The 17,663-nt window shown below is 37.3% G+C and overlaps 1 protein-coding gene across 5 annotated transcripts in view; it reads left to right on the top strand.

The window, feature by feature from the left end:
- Window positions 1-17,663, top strand: part of NMT2 (N-myristoyltransferase 2) — a 42,629-nt gene that overhangs the window by 10,714 nt on the left and 14,252 nt on the right. For 4 of the 5 annotated variants that reach the window (XR_014494104.1, XM_083376400.1, XM_083376401.1 and 1 more), the window contains exons 2-5: window positions 7,932-8,067; window positions 13,282-13,426; window positions 16,128-16,246; window positions 17,033-17,124. Coding sequence is in view for 4 of the 5 variants with exons in the window: in XM_083376400.1 (XP_083232526.1) it covers window positions 7,932-8,067; window positions 13,282-13,426; window positions 16,128-16,246; window positions 17,033-17,124 (492 nt within the window). In the remaining variant the exon portion in view is untranslated. Of the gene's footprint in view, window positions 1-7,931; window positions 8,068-11,843; window positions 12,074-13,281; window positions 13,427-16,127; window positions 16,247-17,032; window positions 17,125-17,663 lie in introns of those variants that run through there. The other variant, XM_083376402.1, reaches the window with a different exon arrangement.

The following is a 17,663-nucleotide window of genomic DNA, read 5'->3' on the forward strand; positions in this document are numbered from 1 at the left end:
GAAAGCGCTGGAGAGTTCTGAAGTGGCCAGCAATGAGTCCAGATCTGAATCCCATTGAACACCTGTGAAGAGATCTTACAATTGCTGTTGGGAAAAGGTGCCCTTCCAATAAGAGAGACCTGGAGCAGTTTGCAAAGGAAGAGTGGTCCAAAATTCTGGGTGAGAGGTGTAAGAAGCTTATTGATGGTTATAGGAAGCGACTGATTTCAGTTATTTTTTCCAAAGGGTGTGCAACCAAATATTAAGTTAAGGGTGCCAATAATTTTGTCCAGCCCATTTTTGGAGTTTTGTTTGACATTATGTCCAATTTGCTTTTTTTCCTCCCTTTTTTCATGTGTTCCAATACACACAAAGGGAATAAACCTGTGTATAGCAAAACGTGTTCCTGCAATACTATTCTGTGAGAAATACTTGATTTTCTGGAAAAATTTCTGGGGTGCCAACAATTTCAGCCATGACTGTAGTTGTCATTAGATCAGTCAAGTCTTTTTGTTCTTCCAATTCTATCTGGGTTAGGTAGAAAGTAGTAGCTGGTGTTATGGTTGTCATTTGATTAGTTGAATTCTCAATATAGTGTATTTGAAGGCTTTAGTGTCTTCACTCTTAGTATTGCTTTCTTCAGGTGCTGATGCTTTTTGAGTTGTAAGTTTTGTAGTTGCCATTAAAGTTTGGACTTTAAGGTTTTCTGTAGGTTGCTTTTGTTGTTCTTTGAAATCTCCTATTTTAGTGTTAGTTTCCACTTCTATTTGGTTTTGGGTTATCTTTTGCTCATTTAAAATCAGAATTTGATTTGGTGGCTTTGAGTTGTCAGATTTTTCTTGCACTTTGGCTTTAATTTGCTCTGTCATTGCCAAAATCATGTCCAGTATCAATTTATAGTCAAGTGGTGGGATATATTCATCCATTTTGTTATTGTTTGCAGCTAAATCTTCCATGGAGGCTATTTTAATAAGAATCAAGGATTATCCACCTCCAAAAGAGTTGTTTTCAGTGCCAGGTGTTCCCACACTTATCTTTTTAGAATAATGTCAAGGACAGCTCTGTTATTCAGTCAGCTCTCACAACAGAAAAAAGAAATTTAGTTGCTGTACCAGGTTTTGCCACAAGATGTCATCAATAACATATAAAATGTAAAAACTTTCTTCTTTTTTTTCCAAATTTATATAGAATTTTTGTAACAGTCCAACTTTTTCCTTTTCATAGCTTAGAGAGAAAATAGGATAGTGGATCACCAGCAGAAAATAGTAAATTTTAGTAAATACAGATGAAATTGCTTAGATTCTTTGCTGAATTAATTAAATTTCTTTTAAAGCTTTAAGGCTTTAAGATTTGTTCCCAGAGTAGATATTCGCTGTTTTTTCAAAAGATGGGAAAAGAAATTTTCAGGAAAATCCCACAGGAAGATGGTTAAGGGAATAGGAAAGGTAAAGGCTTACCCAGGTCCTCCAGATTGCTTCTTAGTGCTGGGTAGTGCTTTTGGCTTTTGGCAGGGAGCGGCTTAGTGATCGGTCATCTTTATGGCCGGTCTCTTCTTCGGGCCAAAGGAAATTGTCCTGGATTCAAGCAGAGGGCTGCCACCCTTCCGCGATCGCAGGAAAGTCCTCCTCTCGGTAATCGCCCCTCCAGGGTGATTTTTGACCCTTTTCAGGGTCCTCCAAAAAAGAAAGAAAGAGACGGCAGGAAGTGGACTGTTCCTGCACGTCTGGAAGCGCCGTACATGCGAACCGGAAGCCCATTCTAAACTCTTTTGCTCAGCTATCTAGTATTTAGGTGGTATCACTTTCGTCTAATTCCCTCACTTGTGCATGTCCTCTTAAATCCTTGGGGAAGAATTTTGGGTGCCATTCATCTCTGGTTCCATCACTAGCATCTTCAAGGAGGTCAGAGAAAAGCCCACTTTGAAAACTGCTGCCAAGCATTATAGAAGTACAGTAGTGAGCTTGTATAGAGCAATGGTGCCCTTTGTTCTCATTAGAACAAGGACAGGCAACCTTTTAATGGCAAGGTAACATTTGGGGGAGGGCTGCAAATAAGGAGATGAAGAGTCAAAGCCAGCATACTAGAAAGTTGATTCAGAATTGTCTGGTTTCTCATGGGAGTCAGGAGTTTCAATTAGGAGTTTATTTTCAATTGTGTTATGCTTCATTTTAGGGCCTATGCTGCTATTTGTGTGCATCCCCTGCCTTAGAAGTGTAGCAGGTCACATAGCTGAGACTGGAAAAAACTTGAGATATTTTTTTAAAAAATAGTTTGACAAATACATGCACTTCATGGATCTCAGTGCCTTTTACATTTAGAAGTGATAATGATGGCAATGTGGACTGTCATTTTTTGTACTCTCTATTTATGATGACAATGTAGATACTTACCGCAAGGAGGTTGAGGGGTTGGTGAACTGATGTAAGAAAAACAGCCTAGTTTTAAATACCAGAAAAACCAAAGAGATCATTGTCGATTTCAGAAAAGGCAGACACAGTCACACTTCTCTGTGCATTAATGATTCACCTGTGGAGAGGGTTACCAGCATCAAATAACTGGGTGTGCAGCTGACAAGTAGGCTGGCTTGGGTGCTCAACAGCGAGACACTGGTAAAGCAGGCACAGCAGCGCCTGCATTTTCTGCATCGCATGAGAAAAGCACATCTTCCTTCTCCTATCCTTACCACTTTATACAGGGGGATGATCGAGAACATCCGGTCATACCGCATCACAGTCTGGTTTGGAAGCATCACTGCTTCAGACAGGAAGGCGGTGCAGAGAGTGGTGAGGATGGCAAAAAAAATCATTGGCAGTTTCCTCCGAAGCAGAACATCCAGATTCAGCCATAGTTTCATTCCATGCAGCATTAACCTTGTGAACTCTCAGGCTTCCTCCTTCCATTATATATTCAAGATGGACAGTATTTAATATTTATTTGTTATGTATAATGTAGGGGTGTGGGTCTATACTTATGTTGTATATGGTATGTTTAGGTGTGTGTCATGTATGTGTTCCACTTTGAGAGTAGGCAACTAAATTTCATTTTTTATGTGTGCTGTTGTGCCCACAGTAAAAAAGGACAATAAAGCTTATCTTATCTTAATCTTATCCTCTTATCTTACTTTCTTATCTTATCTTACCTTACCTTATCTATCTCATCTTATATCTTGCCTTACCTTACCTTATATCTTATCTTATCTCTTATCCTATCTCATCTTATCTTATCTTATCTTATCTTATCTTATCTTATCTTATCTTATCTTATCTTATCTTATCTCTTATCCTATCCTATCTCATCTCATCTCATCTCATCTTATCTTTTTAAATCTCTTGCTAAGAGATTTAAAGAAATCCTCCCTAAATTTCCAGTCTTCTCTGAAGCCACGCTCATTGACAGTTACTGAATTCTTGTCCAACACATTTGGATGACATGGGCGTATACTGTAAAGAGTTTTTCCTGATTGTGAAGGAAACAAGTAGATGAGACGGACGGGAAAGTTGCTTCTTATGATGACAAGATATGTTATCTCTAAAATTCCAAAATTAATAGACAACAATTTAATAAATGTTTTTGTTTGCTAGTTAGTTTTTAACAAGTGGCTTCAGTATGATTATTAACAATTCAGAGAGGGAGGGAGGAAGAAACAAGATGAGATTTTGTCATCTTAGCCAGAAGTCCAGTTTGGTCTGGGATTTTAGATTTAAAATTTAAAATTTTACATTTTAGAATGTGTTTTATTGTTTAGGGCTACTTGGTTTAATTTATTTTAATTTTTGTATATTATGTGTTGTATATAGTGTTTTATTTTCCTGGGCTCCAAGATCACTGCAGATGGGGACTGTAGCCAAGAAATTAAAAGACGCTTGCTCCTTGGGAGGAAAGCCATGGCAAATCTAGACAGCACACTAAAAAGCAGAGACATCACCCTGTCAACAAAAGTGCGTATAGTCAAGGCTATGGTCTTCCCAGTTGCAATGTATGGCAGTGAAAGCTGGACCATAAGAAAGGCTGAGTGCCAAAGAATTGAGGCCTTTGAACTATGGTGCTGGAGAAGACTCCTGCGAGTCCCTTGGACTGCAAGGCGATCAAACCGGTCAGTCCTAGAGGAGATCAATCCTGACTGTTCTTTAGAAGGCCAGATCCTGAAACTAAAACTCAAATACTTTGGCCACCTAATGAGAAGGAAGGACTCACTGGAGAAGAGCCTAATGCTGGGAAAGATTGAGGGCAATAGAAGAAGGGGACGACAGAGAATGAGGTGGCTGGATGGAGTCACTGAAGCAGTAGGTGTGAGCTTAAATGGACTCCAGAAGATGGTAGAGGACAGGAAGGCCTGGAGGAACATTGTCCATAGGGTCGCGATGGGTCGGACACGACTTCGCAACTAACAACAACAATAGTGTTTTAATTGCCCTGTACACCGCCCCGAGTCCTTCGGGAGCGGGGCGGTATATAAATCCAAATAATAAATAAATAAATAAATAGTCTGATAGCAACAAATATTTCAAGGTTTTCTGAAGTGATTTGTAAAATTCATATACTAAAACTGAATTGAGTAACTGGAATTACATTTTCTTTTGATATTGTCTGCTTAAAGTAATATTGGTCTTATAACCTAAATATTTAGCACAATTTTTTCTATAATGCTTTGTCAGCATTCTATCCTGATCTGTTTAGTTTTAACTGTTTTTTCCCCCCTAGCATTTTCTTGCAAGTGCAAGATATTCTTTTTTTTAGGTCAACAGAGTGTTGATCCATTGGGGGTGACAGGAATTGATTGACTGACTTATAGCCTGAAAGTGACATCTGGGGCTGAGAGAGAATGAATGGTTCAAAGTCACCCAAATGGCTTTTATGCCTAAGGCGGGACTAGAACTCATAGTCCCCTGGTTTCTAGCATGATGCCTTAACCATTAGACCAGATTGACTCTCTTTTAATAGTATATTACAAGTTATTAGTTTACAACCTTTTTGACTAGCAGCAAATTTGGACTTTTAAGAATATATGTAGCACTGCTGTAGCACTTCCTGTTCACCAATCCTTGCTATTTTGGCATGGTAAGCAAAAAACAACAACATAAAGAATTAAAAAAGAAATCCGGAAAGGATAAACAAACGTTTTCATTTCAATATTAAATTGATTTCTTTTTTTCTTTTTTTTCTTTTCAAGCAATAGTAAAATATGGGTGAAAAGTCACTTTGCCCAAGATGGATTGGATGATTAAGTGGGGTTCTTGTGTGTGAACCCACATGACCATCCATTAGGACATTTGTCCACATTTCTTAAGCAACATGAATGTATGGAGGAGACCCATCTAAGGAAATAGGTCAGCCACAGTGACAAACTGTCAAAATAATAAGTATGTTAGTTACCTGAAATTTTAGCAACAGTGAGATGGCTACATGGTTGACTAATCTTTAGTTTTTTATGGTAAGAAATAACTTGGCAGGTTAACAGTCATAAAAAAAGAAATACAAAAGAAAAATAATAACAGCAAGGAAGACAGAACAAACATTTCCATTTCTTTTAAGTGCTTTTAATCACTTGCTTTGGGTGTCTCTACATTGCCTAAACTAAAGCAATATCAATATATGTCACTTAAACCAAAACTGTAACACTAGAACATGATCAACAATATATGTCATTGTAAACAATATGGATAAAATATTATAGTAAGTCAGCATCCTATTTTCTATTTTGTTTGTTTATTTATCTATCAAATTTATTTTCCAGACAAATCTCACTTCAAGGCTACTCTGAGCAGCTCTTTTCCTACCCATTTTCACATCCCTTTCTTTTACTAATTCTATTGTAAAGGATCAATATTGGGATCCTCACAATATTGTATTTCAAATGTGTCTAAAAAGTACATTTTCAGCAATGTCTGGAGTGATATTTTGGCGGCTGTAGTGTATTACATTGAGTTGCATGTCAGCTGAAGAAAAATGGTGGATGTATGGCTCCATGTGGGCAGGGACTCATTGTAACATTCTTAACTTGGCAAATCTGAGGGAAATTTGTAGGGGTTTGGCTGAGGTCTTCAGGTAGAGGCATACACAAGTCCTAGGGAAGGGGATGAAATCCTTGAGCTGTTATTTTGGCCATTTGACTTAAAGCCAAGTCTTGCAACATGATTTGATCTTTTAATGGATTCCATTATGTGACAGAGATGGGATGATTTCACCAGCTCTGAAAGAAACTTGGGAAGCTATCATTGGATCCATAGGGCTGGACAATTTCCATCCAGTCTCACATCTTTCCTTTTTATATAAGATTATTGATAAGGTTTGCAGCTTCAAAGGGTCCTGGAAGAAGAAATTAATTATCTGGACCATTTCCATACCCTAAATATGGAAGACAATCTTTGACGTATGACCACAATGGAGCCTAAAATTTCTGTTGCTAAGCAACATAGTTGTTAAATGAGTTTTGCTCCATTTTATGACCTTCCTTGCCAGAGTTAACAATCACTGCAGTTGATAAGTTAGGAACCCAGTTATTCAGTGAATCTGACTTCCCCATTGACTTTGCATGTCATAAGGTCACAAAAGGGTGATCACATGAACCCGGGACACTGCAATTGTCATAAACATGAGCCAGTTGGCAATTGTCCTATTTTTAATCATGGGACTGTGAGGATGCTGCCATGATCATAAGTGTGAAAAACGGTCTCAAGTCATGTTATTCAGTGCTGTTGTAAATTTGAATGGCCACTAAACAAATGGTTGTAAGACAAGGACTACCTATATCTTCTGAAAAGTTGGACCTTGCCATTTTATTTCAATTTTTATGTCAGACTGGGTACTTTTCTTCTCAAATATAAAATGAAGGTGCATGATACAAAGAGTGCAAGGTTTCTGAGATGCGTGTTTTTTTTAATGTTTGCACAGGAATTGGGTACCAATATGAGAGAATGAATTAGAAAAGGGTAGTATTCCCTCTCCTACCTATATTCACTTTTTACGTGATATCCCATTCCATTTTTATTTATATATGCTCTCTCAGCCAAATCTATGTGATGAAATGGGATTCCAAACAAGCAAAGGACACATTTTTTGGTGGTTCCGAGGAAGGAATATCAGAATGTTTATACTTTAACACAAATACCCCTTCCTTCTTTGGACATTTTGATACATTTCTATTCTCAGGAAAATAGGCTTGGGAGCACCTGTTGGCCTGAATTAATTAATTAATCTTTTTATTTGATTTCTAAGCTACCCACTTGCTAAACAATTTTGACAGTGTACAGTTACAGTTGTAACAGTGAAATTGTTGTAACAATTTCAACAGTGTACAGTTGATCCTTTTCAGGGATCAAATTTAATTATTTTTAATTGTTTTTATTTTTTGTATTGTATTGACGTTTTTAAATACCTTGTAAACTGCCCTGAGTCCTACGGGAAAAGGGCGGTATATAAATTCAATAAACTTAAATTTAACTTAAACTTAAAAAACTATAAAAAGCAAAGATTATGTGAAAAGGTGATTATATTTCACCGTTAGCTTTTAATTCATAGGTGGCTACTTTCCTTCAGTCTGCTTTGCACTTTAAACTTTTAAGTTTAAACTTTCTTTAAACTTCTGTCTGTTGCAAAAATGACATGATGGGGGGGAGGGGAGCAGGGGATGGGAAGTTGAAAAGTTTTGCCTTGTTTTAATTTCTTTTTCTTTTTTCTTTTTGAAATTGGAAGGAGGTGTATTTTAAGGCAAAATGGATGCAATAGAATTAGAGGATGAATCATTTTTACCTCTTCCTTTAAATACATACATTTCATCCTTATATACACACAAAGTATACAGTCCCAGTCAATAATATTACATCAGATTTTGGCTCTCCAGTCTTGCAGAATACCAGCACTGCAAAAATGGGGCTACACATTTGCAGGTTGCTCATGGGTTACTTCCTTTTTTCAAAGCTTACAACGAATTGTTGTCTTGTTCTTTTTTGCAGAAGTCCAGGGGGAGAATTGGGAGCTAAAAAGAAGAAAAAGAAGCAGAAACGAAAAAAGGAGAAAACAAATTCTGGAGGTACCAAATCAGACTCTGCTTCTGACTCCCAGGAAATTAAAATTCAGCAACCTTCAAAAGTGAGAAATTGGCCTTTGTTTTCATATCACTATTTTGCTTTGCTTATTAGTGACCATAGAAATATGTTTTTAAATGAAATCAGATTTGTGAAATGACCCAATTAATATATATAAATTAATGATTCAAATCAAATCACCCTGGAAATTCAGATTGCATCAATTACTTGCATTGGCTCAACGCAACAAATCAGAACAGACTCAATTCACATAAATGTTGCAGTTTGTAACTTTTTTCTCTTACAGACGTTTATTAAATTTTATAAAAAAAGTAATTGTTTTAGAATTTTTTCTTTAAATTTTTGTATTTTAAAGACAAGATGTTACATATAAACAACTACAAAGACAATAAAAAAGAAAGGCAAAAAATTACAGACAAGACAAAAAGTGAATAATACAAAGTGTGCACAGCACATATAGTGTCAACATTAAGCATACATCGTTCACCCTGGTTGATTGTTTAAAATATATGTCTCAAATAAATCTGGTAGATTTTTCCCTCCCTCCCCCCCACATAGTGGGTTACAAATAATTATAAAGCTTCTCAGCTATATTTGCTATATTACTGTTTAACCTCACAGTTTCTGAAATACAGAAATCTAATAACTATCAGTCAGGTCAACCCAATACCTATTAGCTATTAAAAAAAACCCTGTTAATTCGTACCCCTTTCCCAAAATAAGCTAATCTTCAAAGCCCTCCATTAACAGTCCATTACAGCGTGGTAGCCTAGAGGTGAAAACAACTCATCTCCCACTTGGAAGGTTGACAATTCAATCCTAGATAACAACAAATGTCTATCAGGGCGCAAAAAAGAAAATATCTGTTACAAACTTCTATGTAGGCTTCAGGAAGGGCATCTGGCCAGTAAACACTCAGCTCCATTCAGTTGCCCTGATTCCATCCCGATAAAAGAGATTACAGAGTTGTGAAAAGGAAAAAAAAATGTATTTAACTCACAGAAACTCCACTAATGGCTTCCAATCTCTTATAAACGTGTGAAAGCATTATCTCTAAGCAATGCAGTTAGTTTCACCATCTCTGCCAACTGTTCTCAGTTTCAAAATCCATTCTTTAACTGTCGGTGTTCCTTTTTCTTTCCAATATTTGGCATAAACAATCCTTGCTTTTAGAATTTTTTTCAAAGAAGAGACTTTCAAGATAATTCTATAGTTGATTGTATATGTTCTTATATATATTTACTTATAAGGCAGCCAGTGGCCATATGTAAATGTCATACCATCATTTCAACAGTCATTGAAGCTCCCCTGTATTATAATAACAATAATAATAATAATAAAATAAAAAAATACCATCCTATTCAGACTGTACCATAAAAGCTTTTAGGTCTTTGATTAGGACTTGAACTGTTAAATTTTTACAAGTCTCAGATTGTGAATCGAGTTGAAGCTTAACCAAACAACAACAACAAGAATAATAAAATTAAAAATAACATTAACAGACAGGCATCTTGGGGTCGCAACGTGGGAGTCCTCCTAGATTCACAGCTTTCTTTGGAAGACCACATAATAACTGTGACTAGGGGGGCCTTCACCCAGGTTCGCCTGGTGCGTCAGTTGCAGCCCTATCTAGACCGGGATGCCCTGCGTACGGTCACTCATGCGCTCATGACCTCTCGTTTAGACTACTGCAATGCTCCCTACATGGGGCTGCCCTTGAGCACCACTCGGAGGCTCCAACTGGTACAGAATGCAGCCGAGAGAGTTGTGTTGGGAGTCTCCCGATACTCCCATGTTACACCTCTGCTCCGTGAGCTGCATTGGCTCCCAGTTGTCTTCCGGGTGAGATTCAAGGTTCTGGTAATGGTTTTCAAGGCCCTACATGGCATGGGTCTGGAGTACCTTAGGGATCACCTGCTGCTGGCGTCAACTTCCCTCCACCCTGTGCACAGAGGGGGCCTCCTCAGGGTGCCACCGGTCAGAGAATGTCGTCTGGTGGCCCCCAGGGGGAGGTCCTTCTCTGTGGGCGCCACGGATTTATGGAATCGTTTGCCAGTTGAGCTCCAGATGTCGCCCGACCTTCGCTCCTTCCCACACGATCTGAAGACTTATTTGTTCGAACAAGCCGGCCTGGCCTGATGGGGGATGGGTTTGGATTTTATTGTTGTTTTAAATGTATTTTAATCTATTGTTGTAACTTGGGCATCTCGTTTAATTCTTTTTTAATTTTTGTATTTTTGTACTTTTATATGTTTGCCCTGTTCACCGCCCTGAGTCCTTTGGGAGAAGGGCGGTATACAAATAAAATAATAATAATAATAATAATAATAATAATAATAATAATAATAATAATAATAATAATAATAATTATCATCATCATCATCTTATTCATAATGTTTTGTCAGGTTTTCTTTCTCTGCAGCATTGATGCTAAGATTTGCATACAAATTCTGTTAGATTCAGACATGTCAACATTTGTGTCTTGAATATTCTGCATTTAATTTTGAAAATTTTGGGTAGAAATCTGCGATGCTTTGTCCATCACAGAATACCTAGATTGGTACATCTTATAATATGCTCAATATGTATGGTGTGATGTGTAGAAATTATGAAATCTTCACCATTACTGTTATTGATAGCAGAATGTAACTGATCTTTAAACTTGGAAACTAAGAAGGGTCAAGCTTGGTTAGTGCTTGGATGAAGATTACAAGGGAATGTTGGGTCTATAAATAGGGAAATTTAAAAATCTTTGAAGAAAGTAATAACAAATCACTATGCTGTTATTAAAATAATAGCCGTGTAATTGTTTTTTATTCCTCCCATTCAATTACGTTTGATTCTCAGAGACTGTGTGGACAAGTAAGTCCCTACAGTTTTCATGGAAAAGTTTTTTTAGAAGTTGGTTGCCATTTACTTCTTCCTAAGGCTGAGAGATCCAGCTGGCTTTGTGCTGAAGGCGGGACTAAAACTCACAATCTTCCAGTTTCTAGTTCCAAAAAATGGCTTTAGTATCATTGTCATCACTTTACAAAAAACAGGAGCAAGATGAACTTGTTTCTTCCTCTAACCCAGAAAACAACTTTTAAATTACACAGGTATACATTTCTCTTCTCTTTTGCCATTTGGCACAACTAATTTGCTCACAGATTTTAATCTAAGCACTTTAATAGCAACAATGCAAAACCAACTAGTAATTTAAAACATGGCCTTCTCTAAATACACTTTTAGCCCTCTGCCTATCAGTTTTTATGTGTTACGGTATCCTGCTGTAACACCGAGCCTGCTGTGGGTTTTGCTTTGCATTGATAACAAAGCAAAGGTAGATGAAACTTACGTAGGAAATGGGCATGAAATGAAATTGCCTTTTTTCTGATTTTAAATATATTTAGTTTGTTTTATCATAAAAGATAAAATACAAAACAGAAAAACAAGCAAAAAAACCCAATATATCCAGCATTAACAACAACAACAAAAGAAAAAAGATTGGTGTACACAAAAGGAAAAAAGGTGTCCCAATTTTTTTAAATGAGATTGATTGCCTTTTCTGCTTCTCCAGGTCTTTGAGGGAAAAAGTCTTGTGCCTTAGTACCTCCATCCCAAATTGAAAGCTAGTAATAGGAGGGTGAGGAGAATGACTGAAGGAATAATAATAATAATTAATAATAATAATAATAATAATAATAATAATAATAATAATAATAATAATTTAATTTCTATACCGCCCTTCTCCCGAAGGACTCAGGGCGGTGAATAATAATAATAATAATAATAATAATAATAATAATAATAATAATAATAATAATAATAAGAAGAAGAAGAAGAAGAAGAAGAAGAAGAAGAAGAAGAAGAAGAAGAAGAAGAAGAAGAAGAAGAAGAAGAAGAAGAAGAAGAAGTAGTAGTTGGAAGTGACCTTGGAGGTCATCTAGTCCAACACCCTGCTCAGGCAGGAAACCCTATACCATTTCAGACAAATGGCTGGCCAGTCTCTTCTTAAAAACTTCCAGTGTTGGAGCATTCACCACTTCTGGAGGCAGGTTGTTCCACTGGTTAGTTGTTCTAACTGTCAGGAAGTTTCTCCTTAGTTCTAGATTGCTTCTCTCCTTGACTAATTTCCATCCGTTGCTTCTTGTCCTGCGTTCAGGTGCTTTGGAGAATAGCTTGACTTCCTCTTCTTTGTGGCAGCCCCTGAGATATTGCTGCTATCATGTCACCCCTCACCCTTCTCTTCATTAAACTACACATACCCAATTCCAGCAACCGTTCCCTATATGTTTTAGCCTCCAGTCCCCCAATCATCTTTGTTGCTCTTCTCTGTACTCTTTCTAGAGTCTCAACATCTTTTTTACATTGTGGTGACCAAAACTGGATGCAGTATTCCAGGTGTGGCCTTACCAAAGCATTGTAAAGTGGTATTAGTACTTCACGTGATCTTGATTCTATCCCTCTGTTAATGCAGCCTAGCACTGTGTTGGCTTTTTTGGCAGCTGCAGCACACTGCTGGCTCATATTGAAGTGATTGTCCACTAGGACTCCGAGATCTCGGAGGGAGATCCATTTAGGCCTTGCTCAAGGACTCTCACATAAATAAAGATTACATAAAAGATGGTGATAAGAACTCTCAGAAGAATTGCTTGAAGTGCTCTGAAGTAACTTACTAGAAAAATAAGAACATAGGTTGTAGCCTGCTAGATCAGACCCCAAGCTCCTAGTCCAGCAGGCTGTTCAACCCACTGTGCAAGAAAGGCCTCTCATCTTTCAGCTGAGGTTCCTCATAGACAGCTTAGCTGGTAGCCAACACTATCTCACAGTAATGACTTCTAAAGTTTAATTAGAAGAGGGGGTAAAAATAATCCTTTTATGGGCCCTGATTTTCCCAGGATTCAATTTCATTGTGTGAAATAAGATCTCAGATTCTTGTCTGATTGAGGCATCAAAGAGAAAAAAGTGCAACAATCAGGATACTGAAAAGATTAAGTAAATGGTCCTCTTATTTGCAATGCCGAGGGGCCCATATGATCACTCTGCATACCTTATGCAAACTTTATTGATGTATCTTGGAATTAATATTTGTTTGCTTTAAATACAGATCTATTTTTCATTCAGAGATTATTTTATGTGGGATTTTTTTAAAGGATAGCTTTGATAACAAGGTGTAATAATATATAAAAAATGTGCAACAGCTTGTAAACCAGCAGGGTGTGGCAATATTAAAGGAAACCACATTCTCCTTTTACCTGTGATTGTATGCCCGCAGAATCCAGCCATTCCAATGCAGAAGCTGCAAGACATTCAAAGAGCTATGGAGCTGCTCTCAGCCTGTCAGGGCCCAGCCAAGAATATTGATGAAGCGACCAAACGTAAATACCAGTTTTGGGACACACAGCCTGTACCCAAGCTTAGTAAGTTTATCGCTAGTGACCGGATTTAAACAGCATTGGTTTTTTTGTTTATTGGAGGAGGCTTGCATTTTAATAATGTATAGTTTACAGATCACAAAAACTCACCTCAGATGCACAGATGAAACCATTCAGTACTCAAACAACTTTAAGGTTAAGTTAAAAACAAGCTTTACCACCAAATAATTAATTGGTATTTGAAAAACTACTATGTAATTTTAACATTAAACTACCATCGGATTTTAAGCCATAAAGAGCTCAAGACTTTGAGCCATAAAGAGCTGAATACTTTCATGCCAAATTTCCTAAGATTTATTTTTATTCATTTCAGTGTACAATACCTACGGTTCCTTGTCAATTTATGTCTTAAACTTCAATTAAAATTCTTTAGAACAAAATTCCTGGTAAAACACAGAAGAATCAAATTGTTGTCAAATAAGAAGCATTTAAAATTTTATTTTAGGAGACATCTTTAATTTTATTATTAAAGTTATTATAGTTGTCCTCTGGTTAAGACAGTTGTATTATTTCTGTTTACAGGTTCTGCTTTGTTAGCCCATCACTTCGTTAGTTCCAAAAGCCTTACTGCATAACTCTTTTCTACCATAAATAATTGCTTTTCATGTGGCATTTATAGTCGAGGAGACTATATTGCGTTGCAATTGCTTCTCTTTGTAAAAGCAGAAATACCCAGGAACATACTCATTATGGGTTAGGAACTGACATCTTTGTACTGAATTGTTCTGTTATATATAAGAAAGATAATAGGATTATACAGTGGTTAGTTTGGAAATTTTTCCTCAAATGTCTGCAGTCATTTCAGTATGAAGAAGAAAAAGGCTTATATTTGTGTTACAATATTTTTTAGTTTTTTTAAAAAATGTTATATTTAATAAGTTTTGTAAAGTTTGATTTTTATGGTTGGTATTGTTCTTCTGATCTCTGAGAAAGTAAGATCAGTTTTGAAATGTCAATGGAAAAAATGGATCTTTAAACCATAATAGCTGCTCTGAAAATATGGGCATTGATTAATTATATGTCATTAAAATTAGTTTCTAATTGCATATTCCCCTTCATGGAATACTGCCTTGTCACGGCGAAGAGGCTTTCATAATTCAATGAAGCTATGAGCTATGCCATGCATGGCCACCCAAGAAGGACATGTCATAGCAGAGAGTTCTGACAAAATGTGATCCACTGGAGAAAGAAATGGCAACCCACTCAAGTATCTTTGCCATGAAAACCCCATGGACAGTACCAAAAGGCAAAAAGATATGACGCTGGAAGATGAACCCGTCACATTGGAAGGCGTCCAATATGCTACTGGGGAAAGAGCAGAGGGCTAGTACTAGTAGCGCCAGAAAAAATGAAGCGACTGGGCCAAAGCCGAAAGGACACTCAGCTGTGGATGTGTCTGGTGGTGAAAGTCCGATGCTGTAAAGATTTTTTCTCCATAGGAACCTGGAATGTAAGATCCATGAATCAAGGCAAGCTGGACGTGGTCAAACAAGAGATGACAAGACTGAACATCGACATCTTAGGAATCAGCGAACTAAAATGGACAGGAATGGGTGAATTTAATTCAGATGACCATCAGGTATACTACTGCGGGCAAGAATCTCTCAGAAGAAATGGAGTAGCCTTCATAGTCAATAAAAGAGTAGGAAAAGCAATACTGGGATACAATCCCCAAAATGACAGAATGATCTCAGTTCGAATCCAAGGCAAACCACTCAATATCACAGTACTCCAAGTCTATGCCCCAACCACCGGTGCTGAAGAGGATGAAATTGACTAACACCAAAAAACGATGTCCTTATCATCGTGGGGGATTGGAATGCTAAAGTAGGAAGCCAAAAGATAACCAGAATAACAGGCAAGTTTGGCCTTGGAGTACAAAATGAAGCAGGGCACAGGCTGACAGAATTTTGTCAAGAGAATATGATGGTCATAGCAAACACTCTTTTCCAACAACCCAAGAGACAGCTCTACACACAAGGACATCACCAGACGGTCAACACAGAAATCAGATTGACTACGTGCTCTGCAGCCAAAGATGGAAAAGCTGTATACAGTCAGTAAAAACAAGACCAGAAGCTGACTGTGGCTCAGAACATGAGCTTCTTGTTGCAAAATTTAGGCTTAAACTGAAGAAAGTAGGGAAAAGCACTAAGTCACTCAGAAAAACTTCTACTTCTGCTTCATTGACTATGCTAAAGCATAATCAGATTGTGTGGATCACAACAAATTGAAAGCTTGTCATATATTTCATTATAAATCCCTCTGTAAGATTGTTGTGCATGAAGTATGAAAGAAAAGATTTTTAAATTTGCAGACACCAGTATGTTACTAAAAATAGTTCCTTCTTTAACTGAAAAAGTTAGAACTGTGTTTGAATTCAATCTAAAATGACTCATTTTGAAAAATTATTTATTGCAATCAAAGAAAAGAGGCAGCAGGTAGAAAGCACTTCCATAACATCTATGAAATTCTATAGAGATTGCTTTTCCCTTGACAAAATTAATAATTATAATTCAATAATATCTTTAGGAAAAAAATACTATCCCGTTATTGATAATCTAGTTGACATAAAATGAATTTGGCCATAGACTTGTAATTTTTATTTAGTAAATCTTCTCTCAACTTCCCCGAAAGCCAAAACGATGATTTAAAAACTATCAAACTTACCTCCTTTTTCTCTAAGGTGAAGTTATAACATCTCATGGTGCTATTGAACCAGATAAAGATAACATTCGCCTAGAGCCATATTCTTTACCGCAGGGTTTTACTTGGGACACGTTGGATCTGAGCAGTGCTGAAGTCGTAAGTAGAGTTACTTGCAGTTTTTCAATTACAAACCTGGTTTCATGTTTGTATATTTGTGTATATATTGTGTTATGCATTCTGTCAGTGTAATGCAATTGTCAATGGACATGAATTGGAGAAGAATAGAAATTCTCTCCTGAACGCATAGTTTTCCACCTTATTTTGGACCACTCTGTTAGGGTGCCACTTGTTTTTCTGGGGAAGAAAATAGCAAAAAAACACCCCTCTTCCTCCCTCCCGGGAAAAATGCTGAGCTACAGAACAGAATAGAAGTGAGAGCAAAACAGCTGAGATACAGAATGGAAGTGAGGTCATTTAATCCTCTGGATTTTCATGGATTGAAAACTGCTATAACTAACTTTGCCCATTCTCCAAATAGCCAAGGAACAGCTTTAACCACAGGATCTTATTGGACCTTATCAACCAATGTTAAGATTGAGAGCCAGGATGGCATAGAGGTGAAGGCCTTGGGCTAGGACTGGAGGGCCTGGATTCTACTCTCAGTCACGAAAGCTCATTGGGTGACTTCAAGCTAGTAATTCTCTCAAGTAGCACAGCCAACAATGAGCTGTGGAAGAAATAAATAACTAAACCTCAGGTATGTTGAAACCAAGAGGGTGGAAAGGAATAGATTTTGTGCGTAGTATCTCTGGTGACGATTGATGAGTTTGATTTGGCTAGGTGGACTGTTTCTCTTAAGATAAGTCAGGTGCTCAAATTCAGAGCAAAGTGAGCTGTTCGATTCAATCAATTGATGGCTTCTCTCTACCCCTTTTTTCCCAGTTAAAAGAGTTGTACATGCTGCTAAATGAAAATTATGTTGAAGATGACGATAACATGTTTAGATTTGACTATTCATCGGAATTCCTTTTGTGGTGAGTCCCAGTTTCCATATACATCAAGGGGGTGATCTGTGGAGAAGTAATGTTGTCCATGGCCAACGCTTTTCTCACGCCTTTTCCCTCATCTCTCTTGCTAGACAGCAGGAATTAGAGCGAATTTTTCCCCTATGATGCTTAGAAAGTTTACAGTACAGATACTCCACAAACTATGACCGCATTTGGGACCAAAATTTCCAAGGCAGTCATGCCCAATTTTACAAACTTTTTTGCCACAATTGTTAAGTAAATCACTGCAAGTTGTTAAGCGAATCCAGCTTCCCCCATTGATTTTGTTGGAAGCTGGCTAGAAAGGTTGCAAAGATCTCTTGACCCTAGGACTGTGCCAGGCTCCTCAAGTTTTGATCACATGACTGTGGGGATGCTGCAACAGTCATAAGTCTGAGGATTGGTTGTAAGTCACTTATTTCAGTGTCATTATAACTGAACGGTTGCTAAATGGATGGTTGTAAGTTGAGGACTCCCCGTATTCTATAAAAGTTAAGACATAATGATTACTTTCATGCTTTTCCCCA

Source organism: Vipera ursinii (assembly GCF_947247035.1).
Source record: "Vipera ursinii genome assembly, chromosome: Z".
Taxonomy (NCBI): Eukaryota; Metazoa; Chordata; class Lepidosauria; order Squamata; family Viperidae; genus Vipera; species Vipera ursinii.